Here is a 24,025-nt window from a genome sequence, read left to right on the forward strand (position 1 = left end):
AACACTTGTCCTTATATCTTTTCTCATACCCAAGTCTTGTCTGTATTACAAGGTAGAAGCCTGGGTTCTCTCAACAGTCTCTTCCTAATTCTTGGAGCTCCATCTCCATGGGGAAGGAGGGGTGGCCTGTTGTTCTAAAGCATTCACCTCAGGCTTGGTCTTCCTTTCCCAGGAAAACATCTGCTTATATGTGGCTTCCAAAGGAAGAAAAAGGAGGAAAGAAGCTCTTTCCCAAGATCTCCAGAGTGGCAGGGAGAGCCTTGGTCACAGTCCTTGGACAGTCCTTGGTCACATGCCCCACCCACCTGTGGGCTGGAGGAGCAGTGAATGGGATCAGTGTTCACAGAACCACAAGGGATGAGGAGGGGTGGTTCCCCAAGGAAGGGATACTGGGTAGATAAACAACATATTTATTTCCACTGCACCCACCCGCTCCATGGGTATTGAGCATTCCTGAGTCCCAAGAGAGGCTCTGATGCATTGGCATACAGTATTGATTAAAAGCTTGAGGTTTCCAGTCAGCTTGAGTTCAAATCCCAGCTTTTAATTTGTATTTTATAGGTCTTAGATTAGTGATCAACCTCTAGAAATCTGAGTCTTCATCTATGACATGGTGGTAATTGTTCTTACCTCATAGAGTGCTAAGAGAATTCAGTGAAATATTATTGTAAAACCCTTAGCACAGTTCCTGGTGTATAATAAGTGCTCAGTAAAAGTCAGAGATGGTGACAATAATGACTATGATGATGATAATGATGACTCTTTACAGAGGGCCTCTGTTGGACAAAGCTTCATTTCAAGCCAGCAGGAAGCAGCTGATTCCTTTGCGTTCAGTTTGGCCAGCTTTCATGTGGGCTGCCTTTGGTGCAAACAAAATGCCTCACCCAGTCCAACGTGGGCAGGTGAGCGGAGCTGATTCCATTCAACACATCATATTACCTCTGCAACTGCATACATAAAGGCCTCCTTAGGACTGCTTTCCTCAGCAAAGGGATGCAAGGAGACAGGCTAATTAAACTTTGTAATCCCCCTCATGGACATGAATCATACTTGTGCCTGCCAATTATTTTTTTAGCAGCCTTTTAATGTTTGGGGAAATTTCTACGTTATGTGACCCTCATCCACCACATAATGTTGAATTCCCAGCCTCCCTTGCAGCTGAGACGCAGGCATGTGACATGGACAGCACCGATCATATGCATTTGCATGAGATGTTGACCAAGAGATCAACACGATATAAGAGTTTCTGTGATGAGCTCTCTTTCTGTAGGGGGAGTGGAGGTGTCTGGCCTTTGAGGCAGGAGTGTTGCAAAGTCGCATGTCCCAGGGCAAAAAAGCATCTGAGGTGTTCACAGCAGTAACGACTGCAGTAAGTTCAAATACCTGCATTCGGTGCTTAGTCTTGGTGGCAACAGATTTTTCACTGGTCCATTTCTGAGGCCAGGTTTTGGCCATTCTTCTGGAAAAATTATCCTTGAGACTGTTTCTCCAATTCTCTTAATGGCAATGGGAACTACCTGCTATTTAAAAATACATCTCTTTTATTGTTTGAATTAGCAGAGTGAACTCACTCTGAGTGGACTCTGGTTTTTTATGGTTTTTTTTTTTTTTTTTTTTTGTAGCTAAGAGGCCTGCCCAATACAATTCTTCTGTAACATTTTATTCTTGGCAAAGGGGTACATGGAGAAATGTCTATTTTTTTCCTAATATATGTTTACAAACATCAAAAACTATTGAACTAACTTTTAATTCTAAAAATCCTTGAACATAAGAGTAGCTACTGATTTGGTCTGTGCACAAGAATTCTAAGATAACAGAGAGTTCCGAAATGTTGATAATATCTAAAACGCTGAATTCAGAAAAAGTACTTCTATCACTACAGTATTAATATCATAACAGCACACTGTTATATTTTCTCAGATTAAAAAAATGAAAATTCCAGTTTGATAGTAGTTCTAAAGAACTACAGACATTATGGAAATATCACAAATATTGTATTGTCACTAACAGGCTGCATAAGAGAATTCCCATACTAATTGCTTTCCAGATATTTTTCATTCATTTTATACATTTGTAATACTTATAAATCTAGACACCCTGTGTGGTGCTGCTGAAGTAGTATCATATTCAAGGAAACAGGGACTACACCTGAGTTCCAGATACAGTTCATGCCTCTTCCATTGTAAAAGACCAGTGGAAGGGGAGAGTCCAGCCACTCCCATTATTTTTTCTTCCACCCTCTCTCCATCAATCTGATGTACTGCCCTGGATTGGTGCTCAGGCACATTTCAAGACAATCGGAGATTATCCGTATCTGAGGTTAGTTGTATTGGAAAATGCCACATACTTACTTAAAATAGTCTCAAATTTTTGTAGCAGATACTGAAAAATTGTTTAGGATTTTATCTTTAAAAATGAAACTGAAAATTAGAAAATTTAAATTTATTTTGTATTTATCAAAATTTCAGTTGTATGCTAATTCTCCTAATGAATAAAGAATGAATCAATGTGAATTTTTTTAGCATAATTTTCCTGACAGATCTGCATTATAGCGAAGTACAAACATCCTTCCCTTCACAGGGAAAATTTGATTTTCACAGCATAATAATATAGAAGATTAATTTTGGAAAATTATTGTAGGACTTCATTTTTCTTATGGGCTTCTCTTAAACACTTTGGTACTCAAAATTATCCTTTTTTGGAGAGACTTGTGGTCAGCAACCTTCTTCAGTTTCTTTCCTTCAGTTGTTCACTGGAGTATCTCATCCAGGTCTTTATTTGTCAAAAAAAGAAAAGGCCACCATTCTCCCACTTCTTTCAATATCACTTGCATTCATTTTATGAAATTCGGGATTTTTTTTTACAAGATCAGTACAGCGCTATGAAATGAATGTGCATTGGATTTACATTGCATATTCAGATGATTACGAAGTTGATAAATTAACCAGACACTAACTTACAATGATGTTGACATATTGAGCCCAGCTAGATGCTAATATTATGCAGCAAGTGATGTTTGAATGGGGCCTAATTTTATAAGTGGTCAGTTCATTGGTGAATATTTTCATATAGTTTCATAACTTTGATTCTCTGCACAACCCAGGAACTGCAGAGACTGAGTAATAATATATTTTGGATAACAAGGATCATTTTACCGACCACTCCACTTTTCTTTCGAGAATCTACTCACAGGGATTTTTCTTTCTCTCCCCTTTTCCACTGCCTGTAGTTCTGTAGGTCCCTATCCGTTATACTAATTCTGCCTTGAAAAAGTGCAGAAATTGGTCTTACTGACATGGACCTTACACTCATCTTCAGAGTCCACCTGGGTCTCTTTCAATTTTAACACTTTACACTTCTCAGGATATTTAAGGTTTATAATTTTGGTCAGAACTGTAGTTCCAAGTCAAATATGTGTTTTTAAGAACAAATAATATGGGTCTTAGTAAACTTTAAAATCACACAGTAAAATCAATGTCTTTCTTATGTGACTTGACAACAGAATGCTCAGTGTTAAAATCCTAACTCTTTAGAGAGGATATGAACACAGACATCGGTTCATAAATTTAAAAAATACTGTTGCATATTTATGTTCAAATAATCTTTTATCTATTTAGCCATGTTTAATACTTTGTTTTGTTTTTTTTTTTAATTTTGAAAACTTAGCTTAGTCCTAAGAATGAAGTATTTTCTGGCTATGAGGACACCAAATCACTACCAGAAAGTGAATTAAGCAATATTTTCACTTTATAATTTAAAACTATGACTTTTAAATAAACTATCATCTAAACCATGCAATTGGATAGCATAGTCTTGAAATGTGTGCAAAATAAACAATCATTTCTTTTCCTCTTTGCTGTTTTAGAGATATTTTTATTGAGTTGAGGGTGTTTCAGGATATAATGTAGTTTGCCAAATTCTGTAATCCTTTTTTTTAATGTCATACAGGGTGTGGTGCCTTTAGAGGATTTTTAAAATGTTGTAGTTTATGATGTTTGTTTCTTCACTTTTTCAAAAATGGTAAGATATTCTAAATCCCACAGGGAAATTCTCGTTTGTAGTATAGGCTCCTCAATTCCCCCATTGCTAAAAGATTATTTCCTGTAGCCAGTTTTACTTATTTCCTTACCAAGAGTGTTTATGTTCTTAACATTATAAGCTCATTATTAGAAATGGAGTCTTCATAAATACTACTTTAATGCTTCTTTCTTTTTTTTTTGCTTAGAAAGTTGAAAATAATTTAGAAGGAAAAACACAAATGAGACGTCAAAATTACATTATGTCTCTCATGCGTGGTGTGGTTATTAAAAATCTCAATGAAGCCATTCTGTTCTTGTTATTCTTTTTATTAATCCCCGATTATTGGGAGGCACTTAATAAATGTCTAAAATTCTTTTTCTATACATTAAGTAAAGGAATACATTGATTCCACAAGGCTAGAATTGTTCTTCTTAGAAAAACAAATTCTCTGTAAATCTTAACTTGTCAATACTACAGAAATAAATTTTTGGAAAAGGTCTTCTCCAAGAACAGAGAGATGCCAGCAGAGAAATACCTTTTTCAGAACATATCGTGAGACGGTGAGATTCGATGATTTGGTTCTGTCCTCATTATTTGACATTTAATGATAACTCACACGCAAATGGCTTGCCTGAGAACCCATGTCTAAATCCCCACACAGAAACCGCCTCCCTTATCATGTCATTCTCACACACCAGAAAAAAACCAGAAAAGAATCTTACTGAGATTTTGTGTGTGTGCGTGTGTGCGTGTGTGTGTGTGTTTAAAGGAAGAGAATAAGAGCAGCAGTTAAATACGATAGACTTCCTCTCTTACTTTCCCCTTTCTTTCCTTGGATCTTGGGTGTTTGATGGAAACAAAGAAGGAACCCCAGGTTTTCCAGGAACCAGCACGCGCTGATACTTCTTATTTAAAAGCAACTGGAAGAAAACATTCCCCAAAGCAAACCAAGGAGCCCTCCCTGAGAACTGTCCGTGGCCCTCGGAGCCCGGGCCCGCCCGGGTGCCGCTGCGCGGCGGGCTCCCCTCGCCGTCCTCCCCCCGCGGTGCCTGCGCGCGGGACGCGAGAGGGCCGTGGGTACCGGGGTGCAAGGAGGAGACGCCGCCCGCCCCAGGAGAGGAGGCGGCTCTGCCTCGGAGCCGCCCCTCCTGCCGCCGGAGAACAAACGGGATATTCAGCAGTGGCCTGTGGCTGCCAGAGCAACTCCTCAGGGGAAACTAAGCGTCGAGTCAGACTGCACCGTAATCGCCTTTAAAAGCGCCCCAACCCCGCCTGCCGCGCACACCCGGCTACCTGGGCTGCCCCGCGGCGGTGTGTGCGAGAGAGGGGAGCGCGGGCCGGCGTGTGAGCCCGTGTTTATGCCAGAGTGCGGGTCGCTGTGTGAGCCTGGCTGGGTGCGAAGGGGTGTGTGTGCCCGCGCGCGCGCCCTCCGGTGCGAGCCTCGAGCGTCTACACTGGCCATGAGGGGCGCGAACGCCTGGGCCCCGCTCTGCCTGCTGCTGGCCGCCGCCACCCAGCTCTCGCGGCAGCAGTCCCCGGAGAGGTAATGCGACCCCTGCCGGAGCCTCCTCCCTCCCTCCTTTCCCCTCTATGGCTGCAGCCTCACCTGCTGCTCTACTCAATCCGCTTCGGGGCGCCTGGGTGCCCCAGCCCGCGGCCCAGCGCTCACCGCGGGGTGCAGGAGGCCGCCACCCCGCGTGGGCTACGCCCACGACCTCAGGACCGCGCCTGCCCGCAGGGGTCCCTCCTGCGCCCCCAGACCCGCCTGCCGGATGGCCCTGTGTAGCTGGCCGGGCCACCACGTGGCGGGGGCTCAGTCTGACTTGCGTCTCCTCTCCTCAGATGTTCATGGGGCCGAGGGAAGCACCAGGGCCCAAACTATGTGGACTCTGGTTTACTGCTGTTTTCCTCCAGGGAGAGGCTTTGCCCGGAGACGTAAACCTAGGGGAAAACTCAAGTCACGCGGCGTCCTGGGAGCCGCTCCGGAAAGTTAACTCTTCGTCTACCTCTGGAACCGCCCCAGGACCTGGGCTGAGGGACCCACCCGAGGGCAAACTTTGGCATCTCCTCTTCCGCCCCCATCAAAGTCAGCCTCCCTTTTCAATGGAAGGCTCTGCCAATGGCTAGTGATTTTCAGAAAAGGGGAGGAGAACTGGGCATCTCTCCAAGTCTGGGAACTTAAAACTTTTTTATATTAACCAATTGCTTGTCTGTCTTTAAAACCATGCATCTCACTCAGCCTGGCTCTTACCTTCTCACCCACTCTCCCCAGTTAAATTGATCCATTTGCCGTTTTCCTACAGGACTTTTCCACTAAGTCAAGAACTTCATTATATGCTATTATGATGCAGACAGATGGTAGCTGGACTGAATGCTTTATCAGGCTATAATTTAAATATCTAAGAGCTAGCAAGCTTTTCAGATCCTTTATAATCAACGTTAACTTTTAACCATATTAATATGTTACCCCTTTCTGCAGTTGACATTTGATTGTTAGGTCACGTTTCAAATTAAGTATCCTTTCCTCTTTTATTTTCCCAGACCTATTTTCACATGTGGCGGCATTCTTACTGGAGAGTCTGGATTTATTGGCAGCGAAGGTTTTCCTGGAGTGTACCCTCCAAATAGCAAATGTACTTGGAAAATCACAGTAAGCATTTTTTAAAAAAAGATATTCTCCTGGAAGTGGGTGTTGGAAACAGTGGAATGCTGCTGCCTTTTCCCTTTGGTGTCAGGATTTGAGTTAGAGGCAAATGCCAAAAATAGTGAAATGTTGGATTTACCTCAACTATTTGGAAGATTTGCATTAATACATCTTAGTCATGCCCTGCGTTAGTGATTAGAAAGAGCACAAGATAATGCTTGAAGGAATAAATGCTTAAAGCAGATGTGTTTCTGAAAACCCATTCAGACTCAGCTGAGTTTTATAGATTCGTAATGAAGGCTATTTTTGAGTCAAAGTGCTGTTGTAATGACCTTTAGGAGTTATTTGTTGTTTGTGCCTTCATAAATTCCCAGTGGGAAATAGAAGATCAAAGGTAGTGCTTTGACTACTCTATACCCATTAAGAAAAGAAAAAGAAAGAAAAAAACAAACCTACTTAATGTCCCTGGGTTGAAATCACCACTCAAGGCAATCTAAGAATAGGGAAAAATAGTAAGTGGGATGGGGGGGGACCTAAATAGCAACCCAGAGCCAATAAAATGCCCATGCTGGTTAGTAATGGCACAGATTATGCTGAGTCAAGGTAAGAAACTGGAATTAGAGACAGCTAGTAAAAAAAAAAAAAGCCCGGATTTAGAGTCAGATAGAATGAGTCATCTTTCCAGTCACTGTAGCACTGACTGTTATCTTCATTTGATCGTTGTTGGGAAGTTGGTTGGTAACTGAGCACGTTGGCTCACTGAGAACTTCATTCAGTCAAATTGTACCCGCCAAAGATTATGATTTTTGCCTCTGGCTATGTAAACTAGCACTTACTGTGTGTTGTAGTTAGCAAGCATAATCACCCTGAATCCTCAAAACCACTCTGTGAGAAAGCAGTATTATCCCCATTTTATAGATGGGGAATCTGAGGCCTGAACAATTATAGAAATGGACTTGATCAAACAGTTGGTAAACCCAACTTTATGTAAAGTAAAACCTATTTTGCAATGAGGCATTCCCACTGAGGAGGAAAGTCAAGTTCCTTTTATGTTTATTTGGACCCTTATTTCACTTTCTTAGTGTAATTGTGCTTTGTCACTAAATGGACATAAGTTTCAACTGATCCAAGAAAATCAATGGCTGAGAGAGGCATCATGTGCCTAACATGTAGAAATTCGCGGGTGGCGTTGGTGTGGGCGTACAGTGAAGGTTTTCCTCCATAAAGGAGGGGTTTGCGTCAGAAGAAGCTGGCTTGCCTCGTTCTTACCTGCGTGTGTGAGGAGAGGAGTATAATGGATGACCCCCCCATCTGGGTATAACACAAAGGTAAAGGCTGTGAGCTCAGCAGTCAGACTTCCTGGGTTCAAATGTTCATTTCATCTCTCATAAACTCTGTGGCCAGGATTTACTTTCTTTAAAACTCAGGATTATTGTGAAGACCACATGAGATAGTATATGTAAAACCCTTCAACACATTCCCCAAGGAAGCTTGATTTGTCTGAAGAACAGAGCAAGGAGGTCAGTGTGGCTGGAACAGGAGAAGCAAGGGGACAGTGGGAAGAGAAGTGACAAAGGTGAGCAGGCCCCAGTAGGGCATGGTGAGGAGTTTGAAGTTTGGGTAGGAAGCTACTGGAGGATCTTAAGCAGAGGAATGAGATGATCTGATTTGCAAAGGTCCTTCCAGCTGCTGTGTGGAGGGCGAGCGGTAGGGAGTTAAGAGTGGAAGCAGGAGACCAGCTAGGAAGCTGCTGTGGCATCCAGGAGAGAGAATACGGTGGCCTGGACAAGGTGGCAACAAAGAAGATGAAGAAATGTGGAGTCTCCCGCCTAAAGTGTTCTCTCAGCAGCTCTCCCTGCCGTTAGCGCATGGCGGCATCAGCTCAGAGCCCGGATGCTCCAGGCTCTGGGGTGGCTGCTGGTCCAGACAAGGCTGTGCTCTCTGTGGCCTCTTCCAAGGCAGTCTGTGAACGGCCATCCCAAAGCCGGATGGTCCTGTCCATTGTCCTGCTCCTGCAGTCACGTAAACCGAGAATGGAATTCCCTTTGGGTGATTTAATATCACTTTTACTAAAACATCACTGAGACTACTTGCTCCACATGGGAAGTTCTCAGAGTGGCTTTCAAACTTCATTCAGTTCCTGTAGTTGGAGAGTCACCTGCCTCCCATTCCATTCTTCCAAATTGGAGATGTGTCCTAGCAAGGTGACTTTCACCACCAAATGGTTTTCATTAAACTACATCTTACCAGTGGGAGAATGGGGAAAAGTCTGATTTTAATGTTTGTATGCTTTAAGAAAGGTGAATGCCAGTTGTCACAACCAAACTCTGTAGCCAATCGTATTAGACTTTTTGATTTGGAAATAGAGCCTGCAGGTTGGAAATTTAGATTTGTCCTTATATTATAGTACTTTAAAATTTGTATAGCAATTTCTTAGCTGTACTGTCCAATACACTTTCTACACTGGCTGTTTACATTTAAATTATGGGTTAGGCATGGTGGCTCACACCTATGTATCTAGGTACTCAGGAGACTGAGGCAGGAGGATTGTGTGAGCCCAGGAGTTCAACATTGCAATGAGCTATGATGGCACCACTGCACTCTACCCAGGGTGCCACAGAGCAAGACCTTGTCTCCAGAAAACAGAAAAATTAGTTCCTCAGTCACACCAGCCACATTTCCAGTGCTCAATAGCCACATGTGGATAGTGGCTCTGATACTGGACAACAGATAATGTGATATTTCCCTCATGACCAAAAGTTTCTTTCAAAAATACTGTTCTACCTACGTTGATCACATATCTATACAAAAAAAAAAAAAAAGATAAAAAAAAAAGAAAATACTGTTCTAGAGAACTTTTGGTGTTAATTTTACTTATGTAAAGATAGGTCGTAGACAAAGGTGCTCCGTGCTGCTTTGCAAATAGGGAAGTTGATACTTGCTCTCCACAGTTGTTGGATCTGTGACTGGAACTCAAGCCTCTTGACTTAGCTTTATCTTTCTGGCCACCAGTTCTTGGTGACCTCAACTAGTTTTAGGTTTTACTAATTAATTTTGCAGTGAATGTTCTCAAAAATGTATGACTAGAGACTAAATCGTAGAGAATTTGAGTGTTACAAAATAGTTAAATATTTTGTAATCCATGATGGGGATGAGGGTTTCTTAGTTTCCTACAGGAGTTGATTTTTGGAACTGTAACTTAAGGGGCATCTGCATAAAACACCCTAGCCCTCATATATGGGGATGGTGAGTGTGATGACAGCTAGGGTATATATAATCCTTTGGAAAATGGTGACTAGTCTTCTTCTAAGCAGGCTTGGAAGAACAACAGGATCAGGGTGAGGCAAAAATCACCCTAATTGATTTAAGGAGAACCAGTAGCTCTACCTGTTCCAAGCCCTGCAGCAAGAAATGAAACTCCAAATGTTGACATTTGACCACTTGGACCGCTGTTACAGTGGTTCTCCTGCAGGACAAGATTGTGTGCAGGAGGCACACATCTCTGAGATCTTTAAAGGAAGTAGGAAGAGTGGACCATGGTGAACAAACACACAGCCAGTGTGATGTGGTCACTGCTACACAGGGCAAGAAATGTTTAGAAGAGTCCACCAGGCTTGGTGCCAAGTGCTGGAGACACACAGATGACTTCAGGGGTGATGTGAGCTCGGGGAGCTGCCTGCTAGGATGTGTTCCCAAGGCTGTGAGTGGGAAGTGAGGTAAAGCCCACCAGGCACCTTGCATTCTTGCTCTGCAGGCAAGATGCCCTTACATAAAGGTCATCTTTCCATTAAGGGGTCCTCAAACTTTTTAAACAGGGGGTCAGTTCACTGTCCCTCAGACCATTGGAGGGCTGGACTATAGTTTAAAAAAAACTATGCACAAATTCCTATGCACACTGCACATATCTTATTTTGAAGTAAAAAAACAAATGGGCAAAAACACCTGCATGTGGCCCGCAGGCCGTAGTTTGAGGACGCCTGCAAGGGTTTCATTATAAATTCATTGCAAACTTGGCAAATCACCTATAGTTCTGTTCCTTGATATTTTTACCTATAACTTGTTCATTCATTTTATAATTCCTATAATAGAATTAGAACGACATATTGATGATTTGATATAAATATTTTTAAAATAAAAAATAGGCATTAATAGCAAAATAATGCCTTGTGAAAGCAACTCTATTCAGAGTTTGACTTGGGCTACATATGGTATGGATGGCTAAGTGAAACCAGCTGAAACTTTGTTGACAGCAACTGCAAATTAGAGGAAACTTAAAGCCTAGAACCTTCTGGGAACTCTCCTTGAACAGGTATATAAGAATTGTTAATCAAAATAGGTTCCCAAACTTAAAACCAAATATCACATCTGAATGTGTAATGCAGTTGCTTTTATTATCTAACCAAAATAGCAATTGGTATGCAGAGACTGGTGAAAATGGTTTTGTTCTTAGATTTAAAGCTGGGAATAATTTACAAATCAGTTTTTTAAATGATGTAATCCATATATGTGGTCCTATTGTTATAAATCATTACAGAAATTACAAGGTTTTAATTTATTATTTAAATAATAAAATTTATTATTTATAAATTTAAATTTATTCACCCTCTTTATTCCCAAAAAGATTTAAAAAGTACTGAAATAAGCCAATTTAAGGTTTCAGTTATTCTTTTCAGCATAAATCTGGCTTGGGAAACATTGGCAAACGTTTGAGCACTTTAAAATTTAGTATTGGGGATCCCCCTGGAAAACATCTTTTTATCCTTTTAGCTGTGAAGTAAATAATGTGGGAGGGTCAGAGAGTCACAGAGCTTTGCCAGAAAATGGGAGGAGGATGTGGCAGTAGGTAGAGTCAGTCCCATTTAAGCTAAAAGTATGTGGCAAATTTTTCCCTATTTAGCTACTTTATGCAGAAGTTAAAAAAAAAAAGCGTAAGTCATCTTATGTAGAAAGGTCTTCAGATTCTTCAGGTAATGCCTATATTATCATTTTGATAACTACCTATTTTTTCTATCCAGCGGAAGTAAATACAGTCATGTGTTGCTTCCAATGTTTTGGTCAGCATGACAGTGTATACAACAGTTCCATAAGCAGTTTCATAAGATTATATTACCATAGTTTTACTGTACCTTTTCTATGTTTAGATACATACAATTGTATTACATATTACATACAATGCTTACAATTGTATTACAGTGGCCTATGGTATTCATTACAGTAACATGCCATACAGGTTTGTAGCCTAGGAGCGATAGGCTATGCCATATAACCCAGGTGTCTATTAGGCCATCCCATCTGGGTTTGTATAAGTACACTCTATAATATTTGCACACAATGAAATCACCTAACAAAGCATTTCTTAGAATGTCTCTCCATCATTAAGCAACAAATAACTATATATCTATTATAGAAATCACAGAACTAAAATAATAATACTGTGTATGGTTTTTAGCATACCTTCAAATATATTTAATCATTTCATTTCATTTGCATCCAATTCTGTGAGATTGGTGGTACGGACGTTAGTATGCTCATTTAATAAGTGGGGAAACTGAGATCTAAAGAATTTGTACCTTACCTAATATCATCATACTTGTAAATGGTATGAAAAGACTAGCACAAAATTTTATAACTCAGTGATACAATTACACTCTTATGTACTTATTTATCCAGTAAATAAACATTCACCAACATCTATTCAGCACCTACTGTGTAGTAGGTATTGGGTTGGGACCTGGGGGTAAAAAGATAAGGCATCATTTCTGTCCTCAGGGAGTTTATCATCTGGTGGGGAGTGGTTAGACAAGAGAATCAGCAACAGTTATATGTGTGAATTATGATGCCAAAGTCAGTAGTTTTAAGTATTGATAATTTGGAATAAGGCTGATTTTCACTTTTAAAAATTATTGAAGCTCTTAGATTATTAAAGATAAAAATTATCGTCCCATGCAAAGAATAAAAGATGTTATGACCTAGTTTATATCTGTGCTACGCTAAGACTGAGAAATAGTTACTGTGTCCTCTGTAAGGCTTTGACTTCACAGGACTATTTATCATGTGCCTTAATAATTCCAAATATGCCTAACAATTATGTAAAGGCATTCTTGTACCATTGCCTTGGGGGTAACTTTGTAACTTATGTATGTTAAAATCATCATACTGAATCCATCCTCCACAAGCCTGATTAAATGTAAATGGTATTCACATTCAGTTTAAAGAACTAGTAGATTAAAAAATGTGATTGGGGATTTATGTCAGCAACTTTTATATGGCTTTATGGGAAGAAAATCAGCAGGGGTGTGGATGGGGTTGTATGACAATTGAGGCATAGAGTGATATTCTAGTAATATCAGTGCTAAGTATATAATTTGAGAAAACAAATAGGGAATTTAGGCAGGAACTCATCGTCTAAGTTGTTTAATTATACTTAAGCATATAGCAAGGGGTTCTAAAATTACTGTAACTATTATTTGCCTGGTATAACCATAGCAGGACAGATAGGGGAATGGAATTTTGGCTTTAAATATAAATTTCCTGGCTTTGAACTTTATGTAGGATTTAGAATTATATAGAGACTTAAATTCTAATCTTAACTATGGGTTTAAAAAAACCCGAAAAAGTACATATGCATTTGTTGTACTAGGCTCGTTATTTCAGCTGCCTGAATGAATAGTATTTTAACCCAATGCTTGAGTTGATATTATTTACATTCAAAGGAAGGAAAAATGAGTATAATTTACAGAGAATGTCTGCATATCTAAGATCATATGAATGGGATAAGAGCACAATGGTTTTTGTTTGCTTTTTAATCCAGAGAGTATAATTCAGAAACTTTATGATTCTTATGATATATAAACTGTTCTAATTAGGTTTTAGTTGATAAGACACTAGAAGGGTTAAAAAGTTTTCCTTGTTGCCTTAAATCCTTCTGGGAGGCAGGGCAAATATAAATCCTAAATAAGTAAGCAAGTACTGTAGGTGACATTTTCCCACTGGGCCTAAACAAATTTTTCTAAATTTGTTTAGTTTTCTGCTTATTTTTGAGGGCTTCTGTTGCTTGTTTTTGTTTTGTTTTCCTTTGCTCTTTCACATGGAAATTGAGTATGTTTTTATTAATTGAAAACCTGGTGTTTTATAAATATGCTTATTTGTACTGCTTGTATTTTTAGTGCTATGTTCAGACAGATGCCTTAGAAAGGATTTAATGAGTAGAGAGGAAAATGAGAACACATGAAAATGAAGTCTTCCTTGAATATTTTTTAATTAATATATTCATGACCAAAAAAGGCATTCTTTCCTGAAATATCACTATAATAATAGAATGCGAAGATAACACATTTTTAAAAAGCAGTGTAAATTGAGGAGTTTAATAGAGGTAAAGCACCTAGAAAGGATTTTAAGAATGTATTATTTAAAAGACTGATGAAATTACTTTTACATTGCTTGCCCACCTCCAGAGTTCAATTTATGATGTGAAATTATGGGCAAACTGGAACTATACCATAAATTTGCAAATTCCTTAAAATCTATCAGGTACTGACAGTAAAAAAGGGAATAGTCTGATTTGCTGGTTTCTTAATGCTGAAGACCAGGGGAGCATTTAGAGGGCTCCTAATTATAAGAGTTTCTTTTTTTTTTTTTTCTACATTGTTTTGCTTAGAGTTAGGAAAGTGCTCCTGTGGATAGTTGCGGTCCCATGTTCCTTGCACAGAGAAATGTTGTATATATGGATCGTAGTTCCTTGATCCTACAAAAAATGTAATCACTACCCTCAGTTTACACAGTTGCACCTTATACTTTAGCAGCTTTATCAACAGTGGAAGCAGCACTCTTGAATTTCTTACTCTAGGAACTTGGGAGAAAAGAGTGTTTTCTTCTGATACATTATTTGTTAGATCATGAGGGTCAGCGTAGCAAGTCTTTGGAAAACCAATATAAACATCCAAAAATAAATCAAACACCCACAGAGAAGTGGGGAGTTGGAATGAAAAACTGCCCAAAGGACAAGCCCTGCCACTAAATATCACCTCTATTTTACCACCTCACCCCCTCAAGACACTCCTAAGCACTGCATATAATAAAACAGTGTTTTCCAAAATGTGAAGGAGGGAAAGACCATTTAGTCAGAGATGGGCTGTTACATGGACCCAACTGACAAGAAAGGAGGCATAGGGAAGCCAGTGACAATGTCATTGCTGCTAAGTGTCTGTAGAAATGATTGCTAGACACAGACCATCTGAAATCCCTGGGCTAAAACTGGGCTCATCTGAAGAAACTGTAATTCATTCATTCATTACAACTGTTTGTAAAGTACCTACCAGAGATTGGGTGCTGGATGGGCACAGAGACAGCAGGCATTGGAAAATTACATTCCTGAATGGGGCTTGGGAGGTTAGGAGACTCACTAGTTGGTGTGTCCCAGAAACAAATAACAATGGCACAGGGTGACAGGAATCACAGTGGAGGGTTGTACGTGTGACATTGCTCAGTGATTGGAAGAATGGGCATTTGAGAGTCATACCAACGTGGATTCAAATCACTCTCCAGGCATTTACTAGGTATGTGATGGCATTTCTGGAACCTTCTGAAGTTGTTATCCTAGCTAGATATAATGGTCAAGCCTGCCTTATAAGGTTGATGTGATAATTGGAGGAGGCAGGAGATGAAAGGCCCTTGGCATAGGGCTTGATTGAAGCACTCTGTAAATGGTGGTGATGTTGATTATTTTTTTAACCTCTTTTCCAAGGCTGTAATAAGACATAAAAGTGTGGTGTTTGTGTAGAACTTGTCTACAGGCCAACTTGTTTCAAACTGGATGGTAATCCCTTTGGGGCATGGCGCCTTCCCATTGGAAATAGCCGTTCCTACTCACTATGTCCTTTCTTCATTTAAAATATGATCTTTCATAAGGTCATAGAGTTTGTCCACAGACCTTCCCTACTTCAACCAGCCACATCCCACCCCAGCACCAAGTCAGTGTTCTCCTTGACTTTTGAAACTAGGGTGTTTAGAAGCAGAGAAAGGATTGTCAGAAAATTGCAAATAATTTTCTGTCTTTAGAGACAGAGACTTTAATTTACCTTCGGAGTCCCAAATCACCAGAATAGACCCCTCTAATTATACAAATTATGTAAATAATTTATTCATTTATTCCTAATAGACACACATGGTGATATAGTGGTTAAGAGTGTCATTACTAAAAGTGTAGTTTCTGGAGCCAGACTGCCTGGGTTCAAATACCAGCTCTACTGCCGTGCTGGTGAGTCTCCAAAGATGGCCCTCCAGTCACCACACCTCCTGGTATTCCTTTTTCTGGTAGTTGGCCCTGTGGAGCAAATGGGATGGGGCAGAGGTGACACTACATGACTTCTGGGGTGAGGGCACAAGAAGTCTCTCATATTCTGCCTCTGTCTCTTAAAATGTACACTTGCGGGGAGCTGGCTGCCAGGTAAGGACCACTGTGCTGTGAGAAAGGTCAGCCCACTCGTGTAGAGAGGCTTTGTGGAGAGAGAGAGAGATGCTCAGGCAGCCCCTGGGTGGTCCAGTCTTCCTAGCTGAGGTGCCGGACAAGTGAGTGAAGAAGTCATTTTGAAGGGCCAGTCCAGCCAAGCCTTCAGAGGACTGAAGCCCCAGCTACTAACTGATAGTAATCGTGTGAGAGAATTCAAGCCAGAACCATCCAGCTAAGACCAGTGACCCACAGAATCATAAGAAAAAAGAATTCACTGTTGTTTAATCATTACCAAAGCAACTCCTGACTAACTGATGATTTGTGGTTCTTACTTAATCTCCCTGTCCCTCAGTTTCTTCATCTATAAAATAGGGATAATAATACTCCCTACTTCATAGGATTTCTTTGGGAATTAAATTAGTTATTACAAGTGTGGCATTAAGAACAGTGCCTAGCACATGGTAAATACTCCAAAAATAATTATTGTGCATTCACAAAATATTTATTGAACACTTATTATGTGTTGGGCCCTGTTTTGTATTCTGGGGGTATAGTAGCGAAGGTCACTCCGCTAATGGTGCTTACGTTCTGGAAGCTGGAGAGAAACAATAAAATAGACAGGGTGGGAATAAATACCATGAAGACAATAAAACAAGAAGACGTAAGCAAGTGACACTGATGAGGTGACATTTGAGCTGAAACCTGGATGATGCAAAGCATCTATCCACTGATGGTTCTCGGAGAAACTACGAGGTCACCTCTGCTCTAGTGACATGGCATTAAATAGCATTTCTGAGGCCTCTCATGCATTATAAGTAGAGAACACAATGTCTCCTGGCTGTTTATGAATGGAAAGGCCTTGCTCATGCATCAAGGTTAGCTCCTGTGGCGAGAGTGGTAGGTTTGGTTTGTTTCTTTGCTTCTTTTTGTTTGATTTGTGTGGTTTTTGACTTTTGAGAGATGCTTTGTGGATGTGGACAGGGAGGAGCTGATGGGTCTGTTTTTGTGAGTAATGTTGCCCTAGGTTCCAGGTGACACAGTGTGGTGCAGAGTTGGGAGGAAGCTGTCTTCATCACACCCATTCACAACTCTCTGCAACATTTACGGGGTGGAGGGGACATCAGGAAATAGCACCCTGGAAACAGAGACTTCCTCTGCATGGGCCTGTTCAGAGGACCTGCAGGACACTCTCATCAGCAGGGACATTTTGTTTATACTTTCATCTGTTGATGGACACGTGGGTTGTTTCTACCTTTTGGCTATTTTGAGTATTTTGAATAATGCTGCTGTGAACATTGGTATTTTCAATTCCTTTGGGTGTATACCCAGGAGTGGAACTGCTGGATTGTGCGCTAATTCTATGTTTAGCTTGTTGAGGAACTGCCAAACTGGCTTCTAGAAGAGAGGAAAGACATGATGAACACTCAGTAGTAAGCCAAACTGCTTTGTGGGCCTACGTAGATGTCCCCTGAGATGCTTTGATGCTCCAGAATAACTGGAATTTTGAAGAGGATGCTAGCATGGTCATCAGCTATTGGGAACTTGAGCCATTGTTCTTTAATGGTTAACTAAACATGTATTGTTTGAAGATATATATGTATGTGGTTAAAAAAATTTTTTTAAACAAGAGAATCATCAGGAGCTAGGCAGCTACTCCAAGAGATGCCTAATGTACTTGTTTTCATTATCATATAATGAACATATTTTATTTCACACAAATCTTAGATATATCAATTTATCTCTATAAACCATAGCTATGCATATATTGTTTTATTATTTCCTATAAATCTTAATTATATACATTGGAAAATAACAAAACTATATTTCTTAAAATATCAATAAATCATAGAATTATTAAGTCAGAAGTGAATTATCAGACAGTCTGCCAGACTACCTCTCTATCCCCCAGTATGGACTGGTCGTTCACTTCCTCTGTGTTCCCAGAGCATTCAGGGGGTGTCTTGATTGTAACACTGATTGCACTGTATTATATTTGTCTATTTGCTGCTCTGTCTCCCCTACCGAACTGTAAAGTTCTTGAGGACAAGGCCCTTGTTTAGTTGTCTGTTTTTCCAGTGACATAGTGCTTGACACATGCAGTAGTAGTTGAGTGAAAGAATGAGTCTATGAACGAATGAATAGGTCCACTACTTCATCCATCTAAAGCAGCAGTCCCCCACCTTTTTGTCACCAGGGCCTGGTTTCATGGAAGACAATTTTTCCATGAGGGGGACGGGGTGGTTTCAGGATGATTCAAGTGCATTACATTTATTGTGCACTTTATTTCTATTATTATTACATTGTAATATATAATGAAATAATTACACAACTCACCATAATGCAGAATCAGTGGGAGCCCTGAGCTTGTTTTCCTACAACTAGACGGTCCCATCTGGGAGTGATGGGAGACAGTGACTGATCTCACAGGAGGCGGAGCTCAGGTGGTGATGCGAGGGATGGGGAGAGGCTGTAAACACAGATGAAGCTTGGCTGCCTCACCACCGCCCAGCTCCTGCTGTGTGGCCCGGTTCCTAACAGGCCACAGACAAGTGTGGTCCATGTCCGGGGGGGTTGGGGACCGCAGATCTAAAGAATAGATCTCTGCAGAAAAGTGTTGATTTGTTTCCAAAGATCTCTGGAGAAAGGATACTTATAAATTTTCATAGTCCACAGAATTCTACAGTTGAAAGAGATGCTCTCTTCCTATGTCCTTCCTTGCTGTGTCTCGAGTTGAGTTCTACCCCTGGGTTTTTGCATTATCAGTCACCGTATGACTGTGTTGAGTAACCGTCAGTCAGTCCGTGTAATGACATCAGTGACATGAACAAAGCAGCATGCTGTTTGTATTTAATGTCAGTTTCTGAATATTCACTTTCAATTAATTATAGGTGAACATTCTAGAAGCCTCATGAACAAAGCTATCATGTGCTTTCTATGTCTACATTCCACTACTCAGTTGAAGTAAAAATGTATATTATACTTCTTGTATATGCAAGAGTGCAATGCCGCAATATTAATGTTAACTTTGAAAGATGTTAATTTTATATATAAAACCATTTGGGCTTGAACTTGCAAATAGTTACATAGGGAAATGGATTAATAGTTAATATGAAATAAGAGAGTATATTATATTAGCTAGTTAACTTAAAGAAAAACATTTTCTTCTAGAGTCAATAAATGCTTATGAAAATGTAAGTAATGTCAGGTTGAATGATACAGATTAGATTATATCATAATTCTAACATTTGTAGAATTGATTGCTGCACTAGCATGCATAACATTAGATAAAATCACCTTTAGTATTGTATGTAAGTTTTAAGTATTTCATTCTATTTAGGCTATAACTTTTTTTTATAAAAAATAACATTTGTCATCCTGTTCATGATGATACTTGGCCCTGGCTAAGTAAAGTAGGCATGTAAGGGAAGAAGTCATGATAGTTCTGTGTTGCAGAGCCAGGCCATCAGAGGCTAATTTCTTTTTTCATTTAAGGCTTATTTTGTGGGCTATGGTGAAGATAGAAGGTGGAGCACCTATTATGGATGCAAAAAGGAAGGCTGTTGGTATGGGGATTGATGAGATTATTTTATCTGCCTAACAAATATTCACTGAGCATCTGCCATTCTAGGCACATGGGATACATCAGTGAACCAGACAGACGGAGACTCTCACCCTTGAGGAGCTTTAGATGCCTGGGGTGTCATAGGAGCAGCAAGAGGCCTGTGGAGTGAACACAGGGGAAGGCAGAAGAGTCAGGCAGACCCTGCTGGGCCCAGAGGAGCTCTGTGATAGAAAGCCTTTCAAACCTCAGTAGAAAAAAGCACACTCAAAATATAATGATTCAAGAGGGTTTATTTTCAAAGGGACTGTTCAAAAATAGTAGGGAAGTCACAAAGGATAGTGCAGCAACATGGAACTGGTAGCAGCCAAGCTATTACCACTGTGGTCCCCACAGGAGGAGAGGAGGGAGCTGTTACTAGATCCCAGGAGTCAGTGGAAGGTGAACTGGTAGAGGAAGAGTAGGGAAGTAAAGGCCCTGACCTAACTCCCCTCCTTATTTTCAATGTCCTGTTGGGGCTTCCCATGGCCAGAAGCAACTGGACGGCAGCTGTGGATGCATTCACTTAGGTCAACCACGCAGGAAGGACAGTGGGGTAGAGATGGGAGGAGAGTAGATCCCGAGGGACAAATGGAAGACATTTGGCACAGGGAGACTGTATCAGGGGTCTCCAGAGAAGTATTAATAGAACCAATAGGAGATATATATATATACACATATATGTATGTGTGTGCACATATATAAAAAGCACATGTTTGTGTATATGCATTTATACATGTGTATATGTATATTTAGTGTATATATACATATAAAGAGATTTATTTTCAAGTAATTCGTTTATGAGATTGTGGGGTTGTGGAGGCCAGCCAGTCTGAAATTTGTAGGGCAGGTCAACAGGCTGGAAACTCTCTGTGAGAAACAAATGCTGCAGTCTTGAGGCAGAATTTCTTCTTCCTCAGGGAAACCTCTGTTTCGTACTTAAGGGCTTCCAACAGATTGGATGATGCCCACCCATGTTACGGAGAATAATCTACCTTACTTGAAGTGAGCCGATTGTAGACGTTCACCACATTTACAAATTACAAACATTTACAATTACAAACAATTAGAAACATTACAAATACCTTCACAGCAATTCCTAAATTAGTGTTTGATTAAATAACTAGTCTAGCCAAGTTGATACATAAAACTAACCATTGCAGAGTCACTGCAGCATTATAAGCAGAGGAGTGTCATAATGTGACATGGGTTTTAGAAGGATCACCCAGGGTGCTGTGCTGAGAATAGACCATGGGATGTGAGAGTGAAGTGTGGAGACCAGGTAGGAGTTTAGATGAGAGATGCTGTAGTTCAGATGAGAGATGATGAGGGCTTGGACTGCATGAGAGTCATGCAGGTGGTAAGGGATAGTCTGTTTCTGGATATATTTTTAAATAGAGCCAATAGGTCAGGGGCGGTGGCTCACTCCTGTAATCCTAGCACTCTGGGAGGCCAAGGCAGGAGGATGGTTCAAGGTCAGGAGTTCAAAACCAGCCTGAGCAAGAGCGAGTCCCCATCTCTAATAAAAATAGAAATTTTCTGGATAACTAAAAAATATATATAGAAAACATTAGCCAGGCATGGTGGCACATGCCTGTAGTCCCAGCTACTCGGGAGGCTGAGGCAGAAGGATTGCTTGAGCCCAGGAGTTTGAGGTTGCTGTGAGCTATGCTGATGCCACGGCACTCTAGCCTATGGGCAACAGAGTGAGACTCTGTCTCAAAAATAAATAAATAGAGCCAATAAAAATTGCTGATGGACAATATGTGGGGTAGAAGAGAAAAAGAGGAATCAGGGGTGACTTCAAAGTTTTTGGCCTGAGCAAATTGGAATGATGGAGACGCAACTGACAGTACTGGGAAGATGGGGCAGAGGGCAGCTGTAGTGGGGTTGGGGGGGGTGGTGTCAAGGGAGCTTTGATGTGTTAAGCTGAGCTGTACAGCAGAATGCCACTCTTAATATGACTTCACCAGCAGGAGGAATAGGCAGCAGGTAACAACTCACTTTCTATTTGTGAATCTGTGCTTCAGGGAGTATTAATAACAAAAATTAGAAACATCTCAAATAACAGCTGGTGGATCCCTGTCTCTAAAACAGCAGTTCAAGGAACTGGTGGCTGTATACAACTATTAGTATGTTTAGGTGTGCTGGCTGGTGAAGATAAAGGTGCACATGCAAGTTTTTGAAATGAAGAATTGTGCATACATAAAAAAACATTGCTTTACTCACCGATAATGTCAATAAAGGCATTTCTTCTGTTTCAAATGGCCTGATCTGGTGTATCACAACAATAAATTCTATTTCTTGTCTAGCCTCAATCTACTATTCACAGCCAAAATGTCACCATTTTACATTGAAAATAAGGTATCAGAATCTTTTGAGGTTGGACTTGGTGCAGAGGGCTTGGTTGCAGAGCGTTTGGAGTATTCCCAACACTGGATGTTTTTCTTCACTCTTCAGACAAATAAGTCAGTAGCTTATTATTGGGCATATTTTCAAACCCCACCCAGATGCTGCAGCAAAACATGAAGAAAAAATACTTTCTAAATATTATCAGAGATAGAATCAGGAATGCATGCATTGCAGTTGCCCAAATTGAAACAGTCAGCTTTCTAGATCTTGAGTGTGATATAGCCATCAACCTAACATTTTGCAGAATGCTGGAGTTTGTAATGAGAGATCCCTCCATACTTCTGGGTCCTGATTTTATTTGACTATCTAGAACTATCTGACGAAGCCAGCAAGCACTTGCTGCCACTCTTGACATCCTGTTATTTAGAGTTAGGATTTTCTAACATGTAGAGACAGAGAATAAAAAATTAAACTGTCTTTGGGACTATTGCCAAATGGATTGGCATATGTTATAATCATCCTTCTTGTTCATGTGAAAATAGTATTAATTTTAATAGTATTAATTTTAATGGTTAATCTAATTTTAGACTTTTAAAATCAGGCCTAACTTTGATGGACTGTGTATATTACCAGTATCCATTAAGTGGTCCTTCGAGGCCAAAAGTTTGAGAAACACTGTCCTAGACAATGTTCTACTTAAGAGCAGAAACCATCACCTTTTCCCTTTCTTTAGAGCCCAGCATGTGACCTGACATATAGTAAGTACTTAATAAGTATTTGATTAATTTATGTAAGAAATTGGATAGCCTTTATGGGAAAAACAAAAGGATTATCATTGTTCCTTGCCTTACCCTGAAGGAACTTAACATTCATTTGGGAAGAGTTTACAACCGTTTCATTTCTGAGTATTACATTCTGCTTCAGTTTTCTCAGACATCTCAGGTACTTTTCTGAGATGAAACCAAGAACCACGAATCACAATCCTCCACAACAATTCTGCCTTAGCTCCTTTGGGAAACTACCAAACTAACCACTGATATTTCTCATTTGCTTATATATGGAGTGGACATTATTTCAAATTAAGAATGCAGTTGATAAAATTAGCATAACAGAATAAAATGGATATGGCATATAATCAGTTGTGGAATTTTTAATGATAGATAACAAGATGATGAAATATGGCTGGGTTTTAGATAATTCTTTATACAGATGTATACTCATTTCAAACATTTCCTTTAGCAGGTTTCAAGTTTCCACAGTGATGTGGATGGCACTCAACTAGTGGCTTTGTTGTGATAGATGGTGATTATAATTTTAGCTAACATTTATTGAGCATTAATTAAGTGGCAAACGCTCTCCTGAACTCAATAAATTGATTGATATATGTTCCTACCACCTGCATGGCGCTGTTGTGTTTCTCCTTGTTTTGGTTTTGGTTTCGTTTTTTTAGGTATATTTTACATATGGTGAAATGTACAAATCTTAAATTTACAATTCAATGAGTTTGACAGATGTCTGCACCTGTATAACATCACCTCCATCAAGATAGAAATTATTTCCAGCACCTAGAACCTTCCCTTTTACTCCTTCCCAAATAAACAAATAAAGGAAAAAAGAAACAAAGAGTACATTCTATATTATTCTATTTCTATGAAGTTCTAGAACAGGAAAGATAGGATCTCATTCTGTTGCCAAGGCTGGAGTGCAGTGGCACCATCATAGCTCACTGCAACATTGAACTCCTAGGCTCAAGTGATCCTCCTGCCTCAACTTCTAGAATAGCTAGACTACAGAGACATGCTACCACACCCAGCTAATTTTTTAATTTATTTTTTGTAGAGATAGGATCTTACTATGTTGCCCAGGCTGGTCTTAAACTCCTGGATTCAAGAGATCCCCCAACCTCAGCCTCCCAAAGTGCTGGAATTACAAAGTGTGAGCTACCATGCCACCATGATTATAT

The 24,025-nt window shown here is 40.2% G+C and overlaps 1 protein-coding gene across 1 annotated transcript in view; it reads left to right on the forward strand.

Moving 5' to 3' along the window:
* The first annotated feature begins 5,111 nt into the window (after positions 1 to 5,111).
* Positions 5,112 to 24,025, forward strand: part of PCOLCE2 (procollagen C-endopeptidase enhancer 2) — a 63,588-nt gene continuing 44,674 nt past the window's right edge. The window contains exons 1-2 of the mRNA XM_012762384.3: positions 5,112 to 5,563; positions 6,562 to 6,670. Of these exons, the coding sequence (XP_012617838.1) occupies positions 5,379 to 5,563; positions 6,562 to 6,670 (294 nt within the window). The 5' untranslated portion in view covers positions 5,112 to 5,378. The remainder of the gene's footprint in view (positions 5,564 to 6,561; positions 6,671 to 24,025) is intronic.

The sequence above is a fragment of the Microcebus murinus genome, chromosome 1, assembly GCF_040939455.1.
Source record: "Microcebus murinus isolate Inina chromosome 1, M.murinus_Inina_mat1.0, whole genome shotgun sequence".
Taxonomy (NCBI): domain Eukaryota; kingdom Metazoa; phylum Chordata; class Mammalia; order Primates; family Cheirogaleidae; genus Microcebus; species Microcebus murinus.